Source organism: Protopterus annectens, chromosome 11.part0 (genome assembly GCF_019279795.1).
Source record: "Protopterus annectens isolate FY-2018-M chromosome 11.part0, PAN1.0, whole genome shotgun sequence".
In the NCBI taxonomy this organism is placed as follows: domain Eukaryota; kingdom Metazoa; phylum Chordata; order Ceratodontiformes; family Protopteridae; genus Protopterus; species Protopterus annectens.
The window spans coordinates 114,071,643-114,095,052 of NC_056745.1; the positions used below are offsets into that span (position 1 = coordinate 114,071,643).

The following is a 23,410-nucleotide window of genomic DNA, read 5'->3' on the forward strand; positions in this document are numbered from 1 at the left end:
AAAATAAACGTATTCCAGTAGTGAGATTCAAGTTGTGGTATCCAGTTGTCTTCAGAATATTTTTTTCCTGGATGATCAAAGTACTTTTTTGATTTAGAACAGGCTAAAGAAGAAATGCAAACGTTTGTCCAAAAAAAATGAGCAATCAAGCAGAAGGAGGCTGTGCTTCTCTTTCTTCTGATAAAGCATATGGAAAGACTTTGCCATTAAAACCTTTTCCACTGTTCCAAAAGAAAATGCTAAAGAGAGAAAGAAAAGCTCAACAGTTGAGCAGAAAAATCTGAATTTGGGAGATGCAGATGAACAGAAAAATGATGTGAAAATTTGTGATTAAATGTGAAACTGCAAAGCATCAGTTGCAGTTGTGAAACATGGTTGTATAAGAATAAGTTGAAAAAGTGGACTTTTGTTGACTTTTTTAAACTTGTGAGGAACTAAAAGGCATTTGCCCTCTCTTCATGTCATTAATGTTTGGTAGGACTCTGAGGGAAGGGGATAAGGAAGGAAAAAGGTTACTGCAAGTAAATCAATGTCTTTTTTAACAGTATTTCTTTGAAACTTTTCAGAATATAAATTGCATATATTATAGTAAAATATTTTTAGTTCTTGTATGTGATAGTTATTAAACAGATGGCTTTTTCTTCCTCTTCTCTTTATTCCTTTTTGGTATTAAGAAATGTAGGCATTACAGTGCAAAAAGAGAAGGAAATTTAGATAAAAGCATGTTTAAGTTAATATGTTATAATTTGAGGTTGTTGAGGTAGGAGATAGGGTATAAAATTACACAGATCATAATATATGTAAAGCTGATATGTTTTCTCTTACTTTTGCATAGGCGAATATCTGGATTAAGACCCTTGGCTGATAGCAAACTAAGTGGAAAGAAGTAAATATGAGAACACTGAATATAATGAAAAGTTTTTCTTTAGCAACAAATGTTTCAACTTGTCTTTCAGCAACAGAGGAATATTTTTTTCTGTCTTACTTTTCCATGGAGGCAAGCTGGTAATAGGGCAGTGAAAGACATAGCAGTGGTTTCTCCAAGGCTAAAAGTTAATGATTTCTGAAAGTATGCAAGTAGTGTTCACATCTGGTGGTGGAGGAGGAATAAAGATTAAAAAAAAAAGAACACACACCGGTTAATGCAATTAGAAGTACAGACAATAATATGTATCTTAGCATGGACAACTTCTATTTCAGTTAACTATGGCCTTTATTAGCAGCTGTATGTTTGGCACAATGTTTCTATTAGGAAGTTAAAAGTTCACTATTTGAATATGTACATAGTTTTGTGTGTTTGTATTAAGCTAATAGGTTATGGGGTGTTCTGGGCGTTTTTTTTTTTTTCTTCTAAAGTGTGATAGTTTCCAAATGTTGATAAGAAAAAAATATATAAAAAGTTAACCTGCCAAACATTAATTGGTGCCTGTATCACAAAAGCGGAAATTAGACATTTAAAAATATGCCATACATAATAGGTGGGAGTGATGACTTCTTACCATAATGGCAACACTTTTTATATTATCTTGGAATGTGAATGGTCTCACAGGTACAGACAAAAAGGAGAGAATACTTGATATAATTAAGAAATGCAGGGAGCAAATAGTGCTACAGGAGACGCAGTTGGAAAGAATTGAGCATGTGAATTTGATTAAAAAAAATGATTTTAGGATGGATATTCTGCAGAATGCCAGGGACACAGGAAAAAAAGAGTTCTTATATTTATTGCTAGAGGACCTCCAGCAGTGATAGGAGAGGAAAACATATGATGGTAGATTTGTAGTAGTAAGGGGCTACTGGTAAAGGATGAGAATTACACTGACTTGTATTTATACTCCACTTAAAATTGCTTTCTTGGAGCTTAAAAAATTGGGAGAAATTAGCAAGGAGTATTACATATAGGTGGGGACTAGGATTTGATTTGCAACAATAAGGATGTATAGGGGGGCTAGAGGAGAAAACATAAAAGAGGGTAGATTTCTGAAGAAACATATGAAAATATATGGTATGAAAGATGTGAATTCAGTAGCAAAAACTGAAGAAACTTTACATATTTCAGAAGGTACAATAACTGGACTAGACTTGATAGAAATTATATTTCATTGGAAGATGTCCATTTAATTGGAAACTTTGATGCACATTCAATAACCATTTCAGATTATGCACCAATAATTACTAAGATAAAAAGACAGGGTAATGAAGTAAAGATGATAGAGATGAGACACTGTTGCTTTCCCGGCTACCTGTTAAAAATACAGACATCTGTTGAATAAGTAGTAAAAATTATTCATGCGATATTGGGGACAATAGAAAGTACTGCAGAAGTTATAACTAGCGATTGGGATAAAAATGAAAGAATAATTTACTGATAGGGTACCAGTAGTTTACCAACAGGGTAGAACTAAAAGAAAAAGTGATCTTTCTAAGAAGTAATAAAAATTAGAGGGTCCGACAAAGGTTAAAGTATTACAAAATAAGGGGAAACTCAGCGAACAACAGAAGGCAGAATTGCAGAGTGCTGAAGAGAAAAAAAGGCGCACCTGCATAATATGCATGTGTTTAGAAAGTTTGCTGTTAAGCTACTGTTTTGTACAGTAGCTGCAGAGCAGAACAATTTTTTGCACAATGACAGAAAGTAGAGAGGGTTTTGCCAAACTTGGGAAACCTATAACAGTAATCGGGGCTCTTGCGTAGAGATATTAGAAATAGTTCAGAAATTTTATGAAACTTCGTATGAAGCAAAGAAGCAGGGAAATCAAGAAAAAGTACAAACAGAAATATTTATGGAAGATTTAAAATGCCAAGGTTAGAGGTAGATGAGGCTCAACAATTAACAGTGAAGATAGGAGGAGATGAGATACAAAAGGTGATGTATAATCAATCTACATGAAGGTCTCCAGGAATAGATGGTATTCAAGTGGAAGCTCGGAAATTAGAAGGAAGGAAAGAAAGTGATAAAGATTTGGAAGGTTTTGTTTAACAGTATTTTAAAAGGAGGAGAGGCACCAACATGCTGGAAACGTGGGGTGGCTGTAATAAATAAAGATGGAAAGACCCATCGATCCACCTTTATATACCCATTTCAATTCTAAACCATGGTTATAAAGAGTTTGTGTACAATGACTAAATGAATTGCAAAGGTGATGCCAAAATTGATAATTATGGACCGATGTGGTTTTGTGGAGGGGAGGTAAACATTTGATAACATTAGTAAAATGATCCAGAGGGAAGCAGAATGTAAGAAAATACTGATGGGTCTTTATGCAGAGAAAGCATTCAGCAGAGTAAGCTGGGACTTTATGAGCAGGTCAATGGAAGCATTTTCATTCCCTGATAAAATTATAAGGTTGACTAGGAAGATATATGAGGGATTGGGGGTGAAAATTAAAGTTGGTGGGGTCCTCTTTTTCTACTTGAGCAGTGGAACTTGGCAGGGGTGTCCTCTTTCCCCTTTATCTGCATTATATTTAGAACCATTGGTAAAGAAAATAATGAACTCAGAATTCAAGGATATAATTGGTATGCCTTCCATCAATGAATCATATCAGTGTATAGGCAAAGCGAAAGAAATAGGGGGACAAAAGGCCAGCACTGGTAGAGATTTTAGTAGAATCTAGAACAGAAGCTACCATTAAAAGAAAAATAATTAGTAGAGCATATAAAATATTGCATAATAACTATAAGAATCAACCAGAGAAGGTTAGAAAGGATTGGGAAAGAGAATGGATAAGCAATTCACAAAGAAACAATGGAGAGATTTATGTATGTCTCCAAATATGGTACAAAATCTAGAAGATTTAGGATTTTTGCTTGGAAATGTTTACATGGTTATTTTATACCCCAATAGACTCCAGAGAAATTTTCTCAGGTAGACAGCACATGTTGGAGGTGTGATGGGGAAGAAAGAGGTAATTTGGAACATATTGTCTGGGAGTGTAATGAGTTGGCAGACTTTAAAGATTCCCTGTAAACTACTCTGTCGGAGATACTGGGTGAGCAAATTGGTGTAAGTAGGAACTTGATGTGTCTAATTATGGTGATTGCCAAAAAATTACTAGAAAATAGAAATCAAAGTCTAAACCAACTGTATGAGAAGTAGTATATGTAGTAACAGATAAAACATCTGAAATTGGGATCTTTAAAAAAAGAGCAGGAACAAATCACATAGGAAAAAAAATGGGAATTGTGGGAGCAATACATACAGGGGAGGATTGAGGTTTAGAAGAAGGCAGGGCTTGAATGAGCTGTGTAATGTTTTACTGACAATGATTGAGTAGACTGTAAGTGATGTATAATGTTTGTAACTAGGATTATGTTGATATGGTTTGTGATGTAAAATGCTTGCAGCTAGGATTATGTCAATATGGTTTGTTTTTATTTATATAAATATATCATTGCCTGTGTCATAAGTGACAATGTAATAAATATGTTTCTTGATTAAAAAATAAGGGTAATTAAAAAGGTATATGAAGGATCAAAGGAAAAAAAGTTGGGAGGGTTCCTCGCTGGTAAGTTGTGTCTGAACAGAGGAAGCAGGCAGGGGTGTTTTCCATTTTTTTATTTGCATTATATTTAGAACTACTGGCAAAGAAAAATAAGACTCGTACATTCAAGAATGTAATTGGTATGTTCTAGAAAAGTTGGCTTTATTTGCAGATATTATTTTGTATCAGATAGAACTGTGTTGTTTTTTTCAGGATATAAAATGTCGATAAAACAAACACTATACCTATAAACTATGTATCCAGCAATACCCATAATTTATGGGGACATGATCAAGATTAGTATTTAGAAGTATGGATTAAAAATGATTTGGTTATGGCAGCTAAAGATGTGTGGGAAGAGACCAAACAAAAGATAATACAAAAACTGAGAAACTGGAAGTTATTGCCTATGAATAGCAAGATACAAGCAGTAAATATTTTTAGTCCTTTTAGTTTTATACACAGGTCATGCATATTTTTATCAACTAGAGTTGAAGGACTTTATTTGGGATGGGAAGAGGGCAAGTGGGATAAGGTGATTCTTCCAACAGAACAAGGAGGTTTAGGATTACCTTATTTGAAGAGATATTTTAAAACTACACAGTTAAGGCTCTTGTACATAACACAAGCAGAAAGCTACAATTCAGATTTGAAAGGCACAATGATGAAGCAGAGTGGTAATTCAAGAAATAAGGAAAGACTGGGATTTTGGAAGCAGATCCTTAAGGGAAAAACAGTAGTACAGAATATTATATTCATAGAGTAGCAGAGAAGTAGTGAATATTGTAACTGAGATAAAAGAACAGGAGGTGGGATCGTTAGAAAAAGTTAGGCGTAAATTACATAGAAAAAAATGGAAGTTGTAGGAACAATACATGCAGAAAATGTTTTGGAGAAGGAATGAGGTTTAAGAGAAGTCATTCTATGTAATGTTACGTACATCATAGGATATAGAACAATGTATGTAATGTATAATGTTTGTAAATGTGAATTTCTTAATGTAGTTTGATTACTTTTATGTTAATGTAAGTTTGCCCTTATCAAAAATTGATAATTCAGTAAAGGTATTTAAAAAAAGTTGTTTACAAAATTAAGTAGATGTTATGTCCCTTTGACATAACATTTTACTGCAGGTCAAGGGCAGTGCAGATGTTTGTATCAAAGCTTATGAAATCAAATATAGTGTGTTTCAATGTTTTGCAAATTAGGCAGATGGGTCTGTAGTTCCTACCATTTGAGGTGGGATGTCACATTATGGAGTGGTATAGCAACAGCTATTTTTCTATACCTGTGGAATATTGTGGCTATTTTTAAGCTCAGTTTTGGGAGGGATTCACAGAGGGTGTTTTTGGCATTATTGATAAGCAGCCAGGTATATATTCTGGGGTCCATAGAGGGATGGTACTGCTATCTTTAGAATGCATAACTAGGCCATGGTCCATAATAATCTTGGGTGATGGGAGGAACTCTCAAGGACAAAAAAACCCATTTAGCCTGGGTACATTATAAAGTATGTTTATAAAGTGCATTGTTGTTATCTTGTATTCTTATAGAATTAAGGTGCTTGTAAATCCCTCTTTTTTAATTTACGTATAGTTTTTCCAACATAAAATGCTGCACACTGTTTGCACGTAGCTAAATAAATCAAACCCTCACTGCAGCAGTTGGAAAAGCTATCCCACTTGACCATATAACCCCTATCCGGGATGCACATAGATTCCTGATTAAAATAAATGGACATTGGGCACATGATCCGCACTTATAAGTGCCTAGTCTTTTTCTATGAACTAACTTATGGTTTCTTTCCAAAAGTTCATTCAGGTTCCTTCCTTTCTTGTATGTAAACCTTAAAAGGAGTTTTAAACAACACTTCCAATTCGGAATAGCAGCCAAACTTGTCCCAATGTTTAGAAATGATATTTCTAATATTAAGGATATCCTGATTATAAAACTTAACAAAGTAAACCATAAAAGCACCTCCCCCTTGAACACCTAAGTGGTTTGGTGTAACATTTGTGTCCATGGAAGAAATCTGCCCATTGTGTAAATCCACCCTGTCAACACCTAAGATAGGGCTAATTCTGCCAGGTCTTCCTTCCCTCACCTCTGCCATAACCTCTTCAACTAACTCCCTAGGATATTTTCTAGCAAGAAACATATCCCTTAGTTTAGCACTTTCACATTCATAATCTACATCCTTAGAGGTCATTCTACAACTACGAATGAATTGCCCTTTTAAAAAACTTCTTTTCTGCTTGAAATAATGTGAGCTAGTAAAATACAGGTAGGAGTTGGAGAAGGCCTCCTTCCTATACACCACTGACACAAATTCTTGCAATTCCACATTTTTTTTATTATAACATCCAAAAAATGTATCTCTTGGTGGGAGATATGGTGGGTGAACCTTAAAAACTCTGTAGTTTGATTCAAATATTGTATAAATTCCATAAGTTTAGTTTTACTCGCCATCCAAAAAGGACAAATATCATCCAGGCATCATTTGTAGTAGACCTAATACTGGGCATACTCCGAATGAAAAACAGATTTTTCCTCCCATACCATAAGTACAATGTTGGCGTAAGTGGGGGCACAACATGCCCCCATTGCTACACCCTGAATCTGCCTGAAGAACTTTATTCCATACACAGGTTTGGGTCTAATGTAACATACAAGCAATCATTTTTGATTTCCTAGACTTTATAAATCTTTTTATACAACCTATAGTTTTATAACTACCATTAACCAATTGGTTGATATGATTGGAAAAACTCATAGCTGGATCTACCCATATACCCAGGTCCTTAAATGAGTCTGCAGTTTCAATCACTGTGTGCTGCATTAAATATTCACCTTTCGATTTATGTCTCCCAAATCTCATATGCTTAGTTTTTGATGTATTTATCAGCATATTATTCTCCTGTGCCCAACTGGTTGGTCAAATTTAGTCAAGTTATTTTGCAGACATGCCTTATCTGTAACACAGGTAATCAGTTTACCCAATTTCAGGTCATCTGCATATAGACTGTAGAACACCTCAGATGAAAAAGTTAGGTCTGAAAGATACAATCTAAACAAGTAAGGGCATAGGATAGAGCCCTGTGGGACACCCCGACTGTAACCAAGTATTTCACCTATCCAGTTGCTGTATGATACTTGCCATGTCCTATTTGTAAGCCATACAGCTATCCATCTTATCAAGAGTACATCAATACCTAGTTCTTATGTATTGATCAGTGCTTTGTGTACGACTCTGTCAAATGCTGAAGTTAAATCTATATAAACTACATCACAGCACAATTTTTCGTTCATAGCTGCTATTAGATTGTTATAGAACATCATGTTACATGTGGTAATAGATCTATTTTCAACAAATGCATGCTGATATATGGTTTTAAAATCCCAACCTGTTCAATTCTGGCAATAGCTTATCCAATATTACCGTCCCATACCTCTCAACTGTACAGATTTTCGCAGAATGTCCAGATTTTTGCCTCATATTTTTGGTGTGTTCCTCCTAAAATCTGTACTTTCCTGGCAAATAGTTGAGGATTGACGTCATTAAATAATGACAAACATTTGAGTTTGACTCCACATTCTTCAGAAAATTCATGCTAATGCAAAATCTATTATGATATCAACTTTCTAAGTTTGTAAGAGCAATATTTAAAATCTATCCCTATTTGTCACCCCATCATTTTAGGGTTTGTCCAGATTTTTTTGCTCTACGAGGTTGAGAGGTAACATTCTCTATTATTTTTCCACAATATGAAAGTAGACTTAAGGGTCTGTATGACTCTGGATTTGTCCTACTCCCTTTTCCCTTAAAGACGGATTTAATAAGCACATGTCTCTAGTCTTGAGCGATCTCCCCATATTTATATGACGTAGCAAATAATGGATGTAATGGTACTGTAAGTTCTTGCTGAAGTATTCTCAGGTCATTGTTACTAATTCCGTCTCCTCCTTGTGCTTTGTTTGGATCCACTTTGCGCAGTTCTTTTTCAATATAATCTAATTTGATTCCAGTATCTGGGGTTACCTGGATGTCACTAGGACAACTTACCACCCCTTTTGTGGAACCAATCTGTTTTGCATAATATTTTGTAACTATATCTATAATTTGTTGTGTCTGAGAATAAATTTTAAAATCCGCACACAGTTTAAGAATTTGTATGTCTTTACTCCTTCCACAGCTTTTGCATCTGTGAAAAGTTTTCCTGTTATGCTGAATATCTTTATATAAATTTTCTTGATCTTGTCTCACACTATGCTTATTCTGTTTGTCAAGCTTGTTTATTTCAGTTTGCAAAGTTGTAGTTTGACCTCTCTTCCATTTCTTATATTTTTTGCCTCTTACCTTGATCAGATATCTTGTTCTTAAGTAAATGTATCATCCTGAAGTTGTATGCCTAGGTCCTGATTGTGACGCCCGTGCACTGGCCCAGGAATCAAGGAACCTCAATCCTCACCACTAACACCAGTGAGGGGCGTCCATATAGGGAAAGGATAATAAATGCATGCACAGTAAATTACAATTTCCCTTAAGAGCACACAGAGATCACAGTCAGTCTGGGGCTGGTTTCTCCTTTTCTCTCCAGGTTCCCAATCAGACTCCCCACTGGCACAGCTATAGGGTCCAGATCTCAGCCTAGTGGGCAAGCTAAAACCTCCAGCACCCTCTCTGTCAAACCAGTGCTTTGTGTCCCTGCGCAAGTAGCTGTCATACGCACACACTTTGAGATAAGAGTTGTATACAGCCACACAGACACTCCTGGGGAAGGCTGCCACAGATTCTCCAGCTATGCCTCCTTTTACCTAGACTATGCAGTAGAAATCACTGCTACCAATCAGCTAATATTTATCAGCTACTCAAAGGTCCTTATGAAAGGGTATCCGATTATTGCTATGCAATATTATTATCCAAATGGTTAGTGCGACCAAACAGTCAAGACTTACTTGGAGTGACTTGGTACAGTATCACTATATACATGCAATGTATTCTTAGAGCTTAAATTATCTCAACACAAAACAGCCACAGTTGAAAGGTTTAAAAATATTTAATAATAAATAATAAAAATACAAGACAATACTTCTCACTACACAGTGCTAGTCAAGAGTTTAGAGATCACAGGAAAATGCTTAAACTAATACAGTAGAATAGTTCTGACATCAACACAGAAAACGCTGAGTCTAATCTTCCTAATTCCTAGCTATTTCTAAGAGAAACACTAAAGTCTAAGATCCTACTTACATATAGACACAGGCAGAGGGGTGAATTGGATGTTCTCAAGACAAATGCTCTCATTCTTTCTGTCCTTAAATTGATAACACAGTGCCACTGACTCATTACAGATTACATAATTTCTTTCTGGTTCCAATGTTAACAGACTCTAATAGCCCCTTTGATCTTGCAGCTGGTCAGGAACCAGAGCAGTAAAAGAAATTATACATGCAAATTCTAGCTGTTACCTCTGGCTTCAAAACAATAGGCAAGACTGCCTTTATCCAGACATATCGGCTCCAAGTTTTGACATCATAAAATTGACTTGTCAGCCTTGTTACAGCAGAGTGCACTGTTAAATTTTTGCAGTTACACATTTAACACCATTTTTTTCCATTTAAGCAAATAAGTCTGTGGCTTATATTAATATTTACAAATAACAGAATTATCTCCAAAATTCTATCTGGCTAGGCTGGCAGCCTTCACCTATCTTCACACTGATAAGCATTGTTTTTTTATTTTTTTGCACTCTAACAAGTTCTCTTTTAAAACTTTCCACATTCCATCTGCAGTTTTTCCACTGAACACCTCACTCCAGTTAGTTTTATGTACTGTACTGACTTTTGCTTCCATATAATCTGTAACTAACCTTATGTGCACTGGTTCATATTTCACTTTGGCAGAATTATCTAGCAACAAATTAACCTTTATAACCCCATGATCACTGCACATCAACGGTGGTAAAACTTAATTTGAAGCAACAGTAATTTAGGAACACAAACAATGTCTACTATATTCCGTCCCCTTGTAGTATTTTTTTTTTTACAAATTCAAGCAATTGTTGTTCTGTTCCTGAATATATATTGTGAATAATTTCCTTACTAATGTTGTTGAATCAATATTATTATTCCATTCTGTTTCTGGTAAATTTAAGTCCCCAGCTAATATTTTTCTTCAGTCCTGTGTTGCATGCAAGAAATGTTTGAATTCCTTTAGGTCATCTGCACTTGACTTTGGTGGTTTATACACTCCACTGTATGTTCCAGGGTTGTCTTTATTATCACAGTTACACAGTCTGTAGTATTGGTGTTATCACTGAACATGTAATAATCACAGGTCTCATAACTATCTTTAATCCCTATCATAACGCCTCCACCTGATTTTTTGTTAATGTCTATTACAGTAAAAACATTTATACCCTGACAGAATTGGTTTCCAGTCATTGTTCTTTAACCATGTTTCACAAACAATAACAACATCAATCTTGTGGTGGCATAGCAATTTTCCAGTAAAAAAAAATGTATTATTAATGCTCCTAGCATTAACAACCATCATGGATGCATCAAACTACACACTAAAGTGCGATAGCCTTTTCTGATCGTTTGTAGTCATTTAAAGCTGTTTTAAGTATATTTTTTACTGTTTTTGACTTATCTTTTCAAAAAAACAAAACAAATTCATTGCTTCCTGCCTTTCTAAGCTAGTATAGTCCAGTTTTCAGGCTAGTGCTGAATTCAGGGCTGTGATCCTAGTTTCTGAGTTGCCCATACCTTACTTGGATAGAAGGAAGTTTCTCTGTTCATCTGTGAGAGAGGGGAGCTTTGAGCAACCTATCTGTCCCTGGAGGAGTGGTTCCAGCCCAGAAGTTAGAAGTTTATTGGCCATTTTGGGCTAATTTCTATCTCTTTCATTTCCATACTATAAAAACCGCGTTTGCACGGTTTTGCGCATCGGGCAGTGCCGGTTAGCTACGGTTAAATTATTCCCTGCTCTACTAAGTCTCCTCTTCAGTTTTTCCCTTGAAACTAGTCTAACTCTCAACCTAAGCACTCAAAAAGCATCTTATAGCCCAGCACTTGCTCAGACCTAATTGCAAGCACTAAAATACCCTGACACTGATTGCCCAGCAGGGCAAGGCTCTTTATTCACCCCTCACCAACCAAGCAACTAAGCAGCTCACCCTACTATTCAGGCAAGACCAAAGGGCAACTTCAGGTGCACTCTCCAGTCCAGCTGGTGAATCTGGGTATCCTGAGGCAATGTTACAACTGCCTCATGTACACAGACAACCCTCTCCTCCTACCACAAAACACTAACCTATGCGAGAGATGCAATTATACAGCCAAACTGGAAGCTAAGCTGTCTCCACTCAAGACTGGAACAGACAGTCAAGAGGAGAAGGTTAACCCTTGCACCACAACTCCAGCTGCACACAGACTTACTAAAACAGCAATGGCAAAAAATACACATAAATACACAAAATCATACTCGGAGACTCTAAATAAAAACCTGCAAAAGCATCACAGACCTCCAAAGCAGACACCCAAACAACCTGCACTTCCCATCACAAACCAGACAACACACACAACACAAAATCAGTGTGCTGCACAATCACAACCTTTAAGGCGAAATAACATACCTAACACACTAGTAATAGGTGACTCTATAGTCAGGCACACTGACGTCCCACTCACTAGGCTGGACAAGCAGAAGGTTACTGTTAGCTGCCTGTCGGGAGCCAGAATCTGCCACATAACACAAGCACTCAGGTCACTCCAGAACAAGTACAAATATGGCTCTGTCATTGTTCATGTTGGTGTGAATGACCTCAGATGTACCTCCCTGGACTACATGAAAAGAGACATGGAAGAACTCTCTGATCATGTAGCCCAGGCTGGTATGACCCTGACACTGAGTAGCATCCTGCCCTCACCAAGAATACCACCTCAGTATAAAGAAAAAATTATCAGTTTCAACAATTGACTAAGCTTCTGGTGTCATTCAAAGGGGATCCAGTGTCTGTCAGCCTGGGACGACATACTTGACAAGCTGCGCTGCTTCGCAAGAGATGGCTTGCACCTGTCACATATAGGTTTTCGAATACTGGCCAAGGCTCTTGTGCCCCCATAGTGCCTTTTTTAGGCAAGGCTCAAAAGTCAAACCCACCTCCGTAAACAGCACAATTAACAAAAAACTGAGGGTCATGCTACTCAATGCCAGGAGTTTAAATCTCAAAATGCACGCCCTCGAAGCATTCCTCAGTATGGAGAACATCGACATCTGTGCAGTAACTGAAACCTGGTTCAAGGCTCTAGAGAGCACCCCAGCACTACTGGGCTACAACTCATACCACACGTTTCGGCCACAGAACACAGACCAAAACACAAAAGGAGGGGGTGTATCTATATTCATCAAGGATACATACACCTCCAGGTTAGTGGTGCAGCATGATACTTCTGAGATCATCCATGTGCAACTAACATCGGGCAAATCTGCAATGCAAATTGTGGCCTGCTACAGATCACCCGCCATGACCCAGGACCACTGCACCACCTTTCTGGAGACACTGGAAAACATGAAGGTCATACCAAACACCCTGATACTGGGCGATTTCAATTACCCTACCATTCACTAGGTAAACTACTTGAGTACAAATTCCCAGGCCCACCGCTTCCTGGAATTCATCAACTCAAACACCCTAAATCAGTTGGTGGACTACCCTACCAGAGGTGAAAAATATTGGACCTGGTCATCACCAACATGGGCGACAGGTGTTACACACCAGAGGTCAACCCGTCACTGGTTAGATCAGACCATAAACTAATCACTCTGGATGTCCACACCCCACCACCACCCCCAACTATGGAAACCACAGTAAAAAACTTTTCTAAAGCAAACTTCACCATACTTAAGACAGAGGTGGTAAATTTCACAGCCCCCACACTAAAGGATAATGCTGCCCAAGATGCAGAAACCTTTACAAATGCACTCTATGAGCACCTACAAGGATGCATGGATCATGCCATCCCTAGCAAAACCAAGAATCACTCCTCTAAGAGAAGGAAACCAGTTTGGTGGACCCCTGCAATAAACAGGCTATACAATAGAAGGAGGAAACTAGTTCAGAAAAAAAGCAAATCCCAAGAAGGAAAGACATCCCTGATCAATATCAGTAAGAAACTGAGGTCCCTCATGAAATCCAAGGCTAACTTCGAAAGAAAAATAGCCAAGGATTCAAAAGATAACCACAAAGCCTTCTTTAGGTATGTTAAGAATCTAAGTGGCAACTCGCAGATATTCACTGAACTAGTGCAAAATAGCACAAAATATACTGAACCTACTGATATTGCCAACATCCTGACAGATAGATGCAGTACAAACTTCACCCCCATCTTACCTCCAAAAGGACCCACAACAGTTACGGAAAAGTGTAGTGTCCCAAAAATCACAGACGCACAGGTGAAAATAGCCCTTTCAAAAGCCAAAAACACAGCGTCAATGGGACCAGATGGTGTTCCAGGCTGTGTCTTGCATGAACTGCAGAAAGAACTAACCCCCCCACCTAAACACACTGTTCAACCTCAGCCTCTGCACAGGCTACGTGCCCATAAAATGGCGCACAGCAACGGTTATTCCTCTCCACAAAGGAGGGGCCACAACTGACCCTGGTAACTATTGCCCCATAAGCCTGACTAGCCTATTCTGCAAGGCTATGGAGCGCATCATCATGAAACTCATTAACAAAGACATTGAGAGCCTCCTAACACTTGACCCGACCCAATTCGGTTTTGTTAAGGGCAGATCATGCCTACTAAGCCTGGTTGACATCTTTGAGACAGTCACCAAGACCATAGACGAGGGAAAGGTGGTTCACACAGCCTACATTGATCTCGTCAAGCCTTTCGACACCATTCCCCACTCTGGTATTACAGAAAAACTCACCAGCCTGAACATAAACCCCTACGTCACAAGATGGGTTGCCAACTGGCTTACAGACAGAACTCACAGGGTAAGAATAGCAGACTCCAGGTCTGACTCTAAACCAGTCACAAGTGGTGTCCCACAAGGCTCGGTCCTGGGACCCCTACTGTTCGGCATATACTTCTCAGAAGTACAGGCAAACACAGGAGGACTATGGCTAACCAAGTTCGCCAATGACTGCAAACTGGGAGCCATAACTGACTCTCCGGCTGACACGGACATGCTGAAAAAGGGCCTTACTGAGACGGACACCTGGTGTCAATGTCATGGCCTCAACCTAAATGCCAAAAAATGCATAGTCATCTCATTTGGGAAAAACAAAACACCCACAAATTACCACATAGGTGGCAGCCCCCTTAATACAGAAGAGGTAATAAGAGATCTGGGGACCCAGGTCGATAGTAATCTCTCCATTGACCATCATATTGCCAAAGTAGTTAGGAAATCCTTCTATGTGGCCCATCTAATTACTAAAGGGTTCACATCTAGAAATAAAGAGGTTATAGTGCCCCTCTACTCGTCACTCATTAGACCCATCAATAGAGTACAATGCCTCATTTGGGATGTACCTCACAAGACACTTCCAACACCTGGAAAGATCACAAAAGTACCTCACCAAGAGGATTACTGGTCTCAAACATATGTCCTATGCAGCCCAACTGAAAAACTCTGGCTGTACTCAGTGGCATATCGCTTACTCAGAGGTGATCTCTGCCTGACTTACAAAGCCATGTCCAACTCAGAATTGATGGACATGCTCCACCTAAAGAAATCCCAGTCACTGCGAGCCATGCGCTCTAGTGAGCTAAACCTTGCCACAACAATAAATAGAACATGCTGGAGGGATAGATTCCTGTCACATAGACTCCCCATGCTTTGGAACAAAATTCCAAATTACATCAGGCAGAGCCCCTCACTAACACTCTTCAAGAGAAACCTTGACAAGTGGATGGGTAACAGAAAAACACCTCTGGGATCACTTCATTGGCTCTGCTTGACAGAGGATCAGTTAATTAATCAAAGAGGTGGCGAAAGCCGACACACACTGGCTAGGCTTATAAATGCCCTCGGGCAGATAGCCTAGTACCTACCTGTGAACCTATGAACCTAAATGTTACTATCTCTGAACTGTTAAATTTTCAACCTTGCAAAAATCCTGCCTAGTGTTTGTCAAATATTGCAAATTATCTGCTGCAAAAATCCTCTTCCCTGATCTTGACAAATGCACACCATCCTGTCTGAACAGGTGTGCCCCAAACTAGGCTTGGATGCTCTACACATTTCCATTTTTTTCCATGTAGATATTTACCAAAAAAATATTTTCATTCACGGTGACCTGACTATTCTTTCTATAGGTGATTGTGAAAAATACGTCCTAACACCAGTACAAGCTATACTACCTAAGAGGGCTTGTCAGTTCCATACTAACAGCCAGAGAATCCTTGAGGATGAGATCATTTGTACCGACATGAATAAAAACAGATCCGTACTTCTTTACATTAAGGTGTTCAAAGGCTTGTATCACATCTTCTATTTTTGTTCCTGGCAAGCATAACACTATTCACTGTTCATTACCTTCTCTGAAAATATAAGTATCAGTTCCTCTGATAATTGAATCTTCAATTACAAGAATATCTGCTGACCAGTTCTGAAGAATCTTCAGCTTCTAATATAATAATATCTGCTCTACCAATTGCTACAAAGGATAGATCTTCATCACCATTAGTCTTATTAGTCCTATTGTTTTAATTGCATATTGAATTCTCATCCAGCTGGCATTGTAAATCTACAGCTTGAGCCATGTAGTCAACATCTCTCTCTCTTCTTCTTTCTTGCAGTAATATTCTTCAGTCCTTCCACATTCAGTTTTGATTTCTTCCTTTTCATCTGCCCCTTGCCTCTTTTTTTTTCTACATTCTCTTTTGGAAAAAGTTTGCCTTTTTCTGATAGCAAAGTATTATCACTCCCTGTAACCTGTGAGTTACATAAAGCAGTGTCCTTTTTAGTATGTATTCTGTTTGTTTTGCAGATATTAATCAGTTTCTTTTTCTTCCTTGTTATTTGTTGAGAACTTCTTCCTTCCTTTCTTTTTTTTCCTTCTAAACAATCCTGATCCTCAGATTGCTGAATACTTGTATCCAGAATTCCAAAGTTGTCAGGGACATAGTCTTGTTTCATAGGGGTTGAATAATCTTTACAGACAGTGGATTTATCATTTCCTAAATGTGTTCTATTTATTCTTTGCCTAACATTACTTATCTTACCAGTCCAGTCATTAATATATAGAGCAACAGTTCTCCAAGCCATGCCAATTGCACATATGCAATCACCATCATTAAGTCTAGATTTACTTCTAACAATGTTAAGCAAATCATCCAACTTTTGACACAAGGAACACAGATCACCAGTGTTATCAGCTGTTACCTTTAAATATGCATAGCATTTATTACACTGTACAAGATACTTGTGCATTAGCAAATCATTAATTGCATACTCATTTAAGGAATCCATGTTCACGAATAAAATATTGTAAAAGCAAAGAATAATCAAAATCAGTAACCACAGAATTCAAACAGAATTTAAATCAAGTTCTATGACAAAAATCACACAAGAAATATACATCTAAATACTAAATTAAGTACAGTAAAATTGTTCTGACCATATACATTCTTCATGACAGACAAAAGCTGTAATTCCAGTAGCTTCTGCTCAGTATCACTTTGCAGTTGCACTTTTTAACAGTAAAGTTGAATAAATCACAAAGCAAGGTAGGATTGTTTAGATATGCTCTGGATTTTCCTCTCTGCAGTCTCTGTGAATTTATAGCTGTCTAGGCCCCTTGGGATGGCTAGAGCTTGCCTGTCTAGAACCTATCCCTTTCTAACAACCAACAGTGAAATTAAAGGTAAAACAACAAAATATGAATCAAAGTAAATCTTGTTAACAAGCTATCCCTTCCTTCCTACTAACTGTGAAAAACAGTGATAACAAGTCAAATATAAATTCAAATAAAACTTCTCTTACCAGTCAACTCCATAGTAAATCACAAGCCAAGGTAGGATTGTTTAGATATGCTCTGGATTTTCCTCTTTGCAGTTTGTGAAAATGGAAAGAATAATCTAGCAAGGCTAGACTTTGCACTGTGTGATTCCTTAAACCTCTTGTATTAGAGGCAACATGGGATATATGCAAATAACCCTTTACAGACATCAGGTGTTTAATCTGTATGGCAATTCTAAATGTCCATGACTTTTTTATTTTTTCTCATTTTAAGTATACTTATGGAAAATTCAGGCCAATAAAACCAAACCTCAGTAGCTGTGGACATGCATGTTTCAGCCTTCTTATGACATCAATACAGCATAAGTGGTGTGTCATTCCTTAAACCTCTTGTATTAGAGGCAACATGGGATATATGCAGATGACTCTCTGCAGTCTGTGGGAATTTATAGCTGTCTAGGCCCTTTGAGATGGCTAGAGCTTGCCTGTGTAAAACCTTTCCCGTTTTAACAACCAATAGTGAAATTAAAGGTAAAACAAAATATGAATCAAAGTAAATGCTGTTAACAAGTTATCCCTACCTACCTACCTAACAGTGAAAAACAGTGATAACACAGAAAATATAACTTCAAATAAAACTTCTGTTACCAGTCAACTCCACATTAAATCACAAACTAGGTAGGATTGTTTAGATTTGCTCTGGAATTTCCTCTCTGCAGTCTGTGAATTTACAGCTGTCTAGGCTCTTTGGAATGGCTAGAGCTTGCTGTCTAAAACCTCTCCCTTTCCAACAACCAACAGTGAAATTAAAGGTAAAACAACAAAATATGAATCAAAGTAAATCTAACAAGCTATCCTGACCTAACTACTAACAGTGAAAAACAGTGATAAATAAAACATAAATTCAAATATAACTTCTCTTACCATTCAGCTCCACAGTAAATCACAAACCAAGATAGGATTGTTTAGATATACTCTGGAAAGGTAACTTCATGGTAAATTCATTAGCACTATCCTTGTTCCCAGGATGAGAAACAACCATCTTTACTGGGAAAGAATGAGAGAGTAGGGAAGAATGTATCTAAACTTGGTGTATTAATGGTTATTTGGGTAACTTGTATTGCCTGGTAATGAAAGTCTTCCATGGGCCTGAGTGCTTCAAAGACTGAGGTAAGTCATGATAAGATTCCCTCAGAGATGGGTTAGTATGGAAAGTTTTCAATGTAGGCTTGTGTGTTTAATTTTCTAAGAATGAAAGTATAACTCTGCAAAAGGAAAATCTAGAGAGTTAAGAAATTACCATTTGCATCTTTGCATAACCAAGAAAGTATTTATGAACACTTTGGTCTTCATCACTAATTGAAATGTATTATGAAGTAACATTGCTGAGTATGTTCTGAATTTAAATCAATAATGTTGTGAAACTTAAATAGTGGTATAAAATTTACAAGAATGCTTAAAATATGCTCATCACTTGTGCTAAGTCCTTTTTTGTTTTCTTTTCACAGACTTCAGATGCTGGAAGCAATATGTAAACATTGGGAAGGACCAATCAGTTTAGCACTTTACCTCTCAGATGCAGAAGCTCAACAATTTCTCCGTTATGCTCAGGGCTCTGAAGTGCTGATGAGCCGTGCAAATATAGGTTATCATGTTGTATACAAAGAGGGACAGTTCTACCCAGTAAACCTTTTGAGGAATGTTGCAATGAAGCATGTGAACACGCCCTATATGTTCCTGTCTGATATTGACTTTTTGCCTATGTATGGACTCTATGAATACCTCAGGTGGGGAGACATTTTTATTTCATTTGATGAGTGGATTAGAATTCTAATAATCATTTTTCCTGTAATCTTTTTTCCTATGCACAACTGAAGCTAGGTCACACGGCACCATCAGTAAAGCCCTTTCTTGTCTGCAGCTTTTCATTAATGTTTTGGACCAAAAAAATTCCTTGAGAAATGAATGACAAAATAAAAAGGTATAGAGAGCTGTTATAGCTCTATGATACGCTTTTCATTAACTACAGCAAAGAACCACAAACACAGTTGCTAACACACAAATTAATGAGGTTGCAGTCAGCACTAAGTGTTGCCATTTGATCCTTGCAGACCTGCAAGTCAAGGGAGGGATTGGCAATTCTTCAACAGTGTTGATCTTGTCCCTTTATAGCAAGCCAAACACTGACCATCTTTTAAAGCAACTGCTTAAATGATTGCAAACACTGCTTGCAGAGACTAAGCAACACCTCTTTGACAGTGTGTACTGTGCCTCCTAACAGCTTGTGTTTGGGACAACTGCCCCCTTCGCCTCATTCTTCCTATAGCTCTGTTCCTGTGTAGTCCAACTAAGCTTTTAAAATGTGTCAACATTGTATTAATTTAGCATTGTTTGTACATCGTTCTTTATTCCATAAAAAATGCAGCTGCACTGCAATAAAGGCCATTGCTGAATATCCTTACTTACAAGCTCACTTATACTGGATACTGTCCATCTTTAAAGATAAGACTCTTTAATAGGGATTGTAATTGTAGTCATAGAAATCCAGACAGCACTCAGTTAGCCAAACTCCTTTACAAATTAGCCACTATTGAAAAATCTTTTCTAAAAATGCACCTTCCGGTTGGAGCAAACTCCAGAGGAACTAAGGCGTATGAACAAACTTGCTATCTTCAAAGTACAAGTAAAAAAATTTTGATAAAAAAGCATGCCTTTAAGTGCTTCAAGAATGTGAGCAAGAAAGCACGTATAAGACAAGGAACAACAGTATATTCCATCTGCTAGATAATTCTAATTCATCTCGTCTCATATTAATTGGAATGCTTCTTTGAAATTGAACTGTAAGCTAATTTTGCTTTGTCAGTAATGAACTGTACCTACATGAAAATTCAGAATGACCTGTTCCCAAATAAACATTCAGCACTCTGCTTGTATCTACTACTGTGTGACTGCCAATGCCTATGTAAATTTCTTTGTGACTAGGTCTACATTCTGTTGTATGTTTAGTTGCATTTAAAAACTCTATTACTGCTTGATGTGAAGAAGTCTTGTAACTGACAAATGCGCTCATCATGATTACCTTCAATAGAGATCTGAAACAGGAGTCGTCTTTGCTGTGGAGTTTTCTTTAAATCTGGAGCTCAGGAAGCTTACCCTCTTTATTCAAAATTGTATGTCTGGTAATTAGCTTGCATCTGCCATATCCTACTTCCACTTTTATGTTTGTCCTGGTGACCTACCATGGTAACCCATCAGATATGGATTGAAAAGCCCAGTGTTCCCACATTCTGCATGACTATTGCTGTGTGTGTGTGTGTGTGTGTGTGTGTGTGTGTGTATATAATATATATATATATATATATATATATATATATATATATATATATATATACATATATGTATATATGTATATATATACACATATATATACATACATATATATATATATATATATATATATATATATATATATATATAGACACACACACACACACACACACACACACATATGTTTGACTATGTAAATATATATGGGTCCCTATCAGGTTGATTTTCCGAAAACCTGAAGCTGTTGAATGGAGATCGCAGTACAGTGAGGATCAGGTAATTTACCCTTTTCCCCACTGTAATGTGATCTCAGACCTGGTGTATATAATGTGCAGAGGGGCTTGCCTCTCTGAAAAAATGTAGAAAAAAAGAAACATTTTTATTTTTTTTTTGAAGTTCGAGTTTTCAGAAACTTTATCATATCATCTCAACAATATGATTTTCATGTTTCTGAAAACCTGAGCTAGTGACATAAACCTATATATGTATATATATATATATATATATATATATATATATAAATATGTACACATACACATACACACACACACACACACACACACACACACACACACACACACACACACACACACACACAGAGATGGGGAGAGATATCTTGACTCTTTACAGTTTCAATATATACCCTGTTAAAAAAAACAACAAGAATAAGGAACAGAAACTTTTTACAGAGCCAGATGACATCACTGCAATGCTTCATACCATCTCTGTAATCCTATCAGTGATGTACTGCACTCAATGTCTGTGCCTTTGATTTGAGAGCTCTTTTGAAAGCTGCCAAAGTAGTTGTCAAATGCCACAGTACTATAGCTCTCTTGACAGCTGTCAATGGTCAAATGCTACAGATTGACAGCTATTTTGACACCTGTCAAAATGAATGAAAGTACAAAAGTAGAAAGGATTGATTATCTGACTAAATACTGCATCTGTTTGTAGTGCACTGCCTGACACTGATATGGCAGTATGTGCATCTAGTAACTTATGTGAGTAATATAAATTTCAGTATATTAAAGAAGTTTTAAGGATAGTGGAGTTAGGTACTCAGGCTCATGTTGTCTGCCATTTGTGCAGAATATTTTACATGTTTGGCAGTTTTCTAGTGGCCAGGCTGTGGAATGAGGTGCTAACTCTAAATACATAGTTTTGTTGGCTGCATCTGAGTTATAGCTGGTAGTCAGTACCACAATCCTCTTTCACTTGCAGGAACACTTTATATGTCTTATTCAGGCTGTGAAGAAACAAGTACATCTTCCTTGCTTTCTTTCTTTTGAGATGTATACAAATTAAGAATTTCTTTCATAACAGTAAAATAAGTAGAATATTTTTATTGAAGATCTCTAGTGGCACTTGTGCTTTTCATCTTTAGTAAGACAGACCATTTACAACTACAGCTATTAAGTCCTTCTGGGCTACATCTTTTTCCTTTGTGCTTGCATTATTTGTACTTGATGAATAATACCTCTGGTATGATGTGGTTCTTATTACAACTCCTGCCTGTTAGGTCTGAAAAATACATAAAAGAAATGTTTATTTTACCAAGGCAGTGAAGACTGTAGCTATTTTAAGTTTGTCTGTAAGACCTGGGATCAGCCGTGGGTAATCGTGCTATTCAGTAGTTTTGTAACTCTGTTGGGGTTTCAACTACTAGTATACCAACACTGAATAGCTTGCTGTAGTGATAATTCACTCAGAGTAATAGTGTTTTGCACTTCTAAGATGGCTGCATCCTGTGTAACAGCTAATGTTTAGCGCTCTCAGTATGAAAACAAATTCGGAAAAGAGAGCCAGTGAATCTGTCTTTTGGGGTGAACTTCTGTTACTGACTAGTGAGTGCATTGCCTGGATGCCAGCAAAGAAGAAATTTAGAGAAATCAACCATAAAAGGTGATGAGAAGATACTGGCTGTGAAGAATCCTGCGGTTGTTCCACAAAATGCAGTTCAAAGACATGAATCTAGAGGAAAAAATAAGTATAATGTGCTCAGAGATGATTAAAATAAATGAAACACTGAAGGCGTATATCAACTCAAATAAAAAATTGGGAAATTAGTAGAAGATTTAAACAGATATTCAGATGCACTGATAAAACTGCAAAAATCAGAGGTCAAAATGAAGAAAAGGCTGGCTGAATATGAAACTGCTCAGGAAAAGATGTTTCAAAAACTGCTAAAATTAGAGGACAGAGAACTTATAGAAACCTGAGATTTTCCGTTGTACCAGAGAAACCAAAAGGAACAGATTGTAGTAATTTTCTGAAAGCACAACTAAGCAACTGGACCCGGTAGTCCACAGAAGGATTTGTTAACTGAAAGGACATATTTTGTGTTCTGCAAACCTTGCCATGAGAAAGTAGCCAAGACCTGCATTAGCAAAGATGCAATCCTACCAGTAGAAATAATTGATCCTGACAAAACTGTGACAGAAAGGAAAAGTATTAAAAGTTAGAGACACTAGAATATTTGTGGAAAATGATTATTCACTGTACACCAGGCAGAAGATGAGCAAATTTATTCCAGCAATCCGTGACTGTTGAGAGGCAGCTGTGAGTTTCAAGCTGCTGTATCCAGATATCTTCAGAATATTTTTTTGGAAGATCAAAG

At 37.2% G+C, this 23,410-nt stretch overlaps 1 protein-coding gene across 5 annotated transcripts in view; it reads left to right on the forward strand.

Annotated features, from left to right (window-relative positions):
* The window catches only part of LARGE1 (LARGE xylosyl- and glucuronyltransferase 1), a 2,030,740-nt gene that overhangs the window by 1,858,422 nt on the left and 148,908 nt on the right, over window positions 1–23,410 (forward strand). For all 5 annotated transcript variants that reach the window (XM_044087485.1, XM_044087484.1, XM_044087487.1 and 2 more), the window contains one exon: window positions 18,975–19,253. In XM_044087485.1, the coding sequence (XP_043943420.1) occupies window positions 18,975–19,253 (279 nt within the window). The remainder of the gene's footprint in view (window positions 1–18,974; window positions 19,254–23,410) is intronic.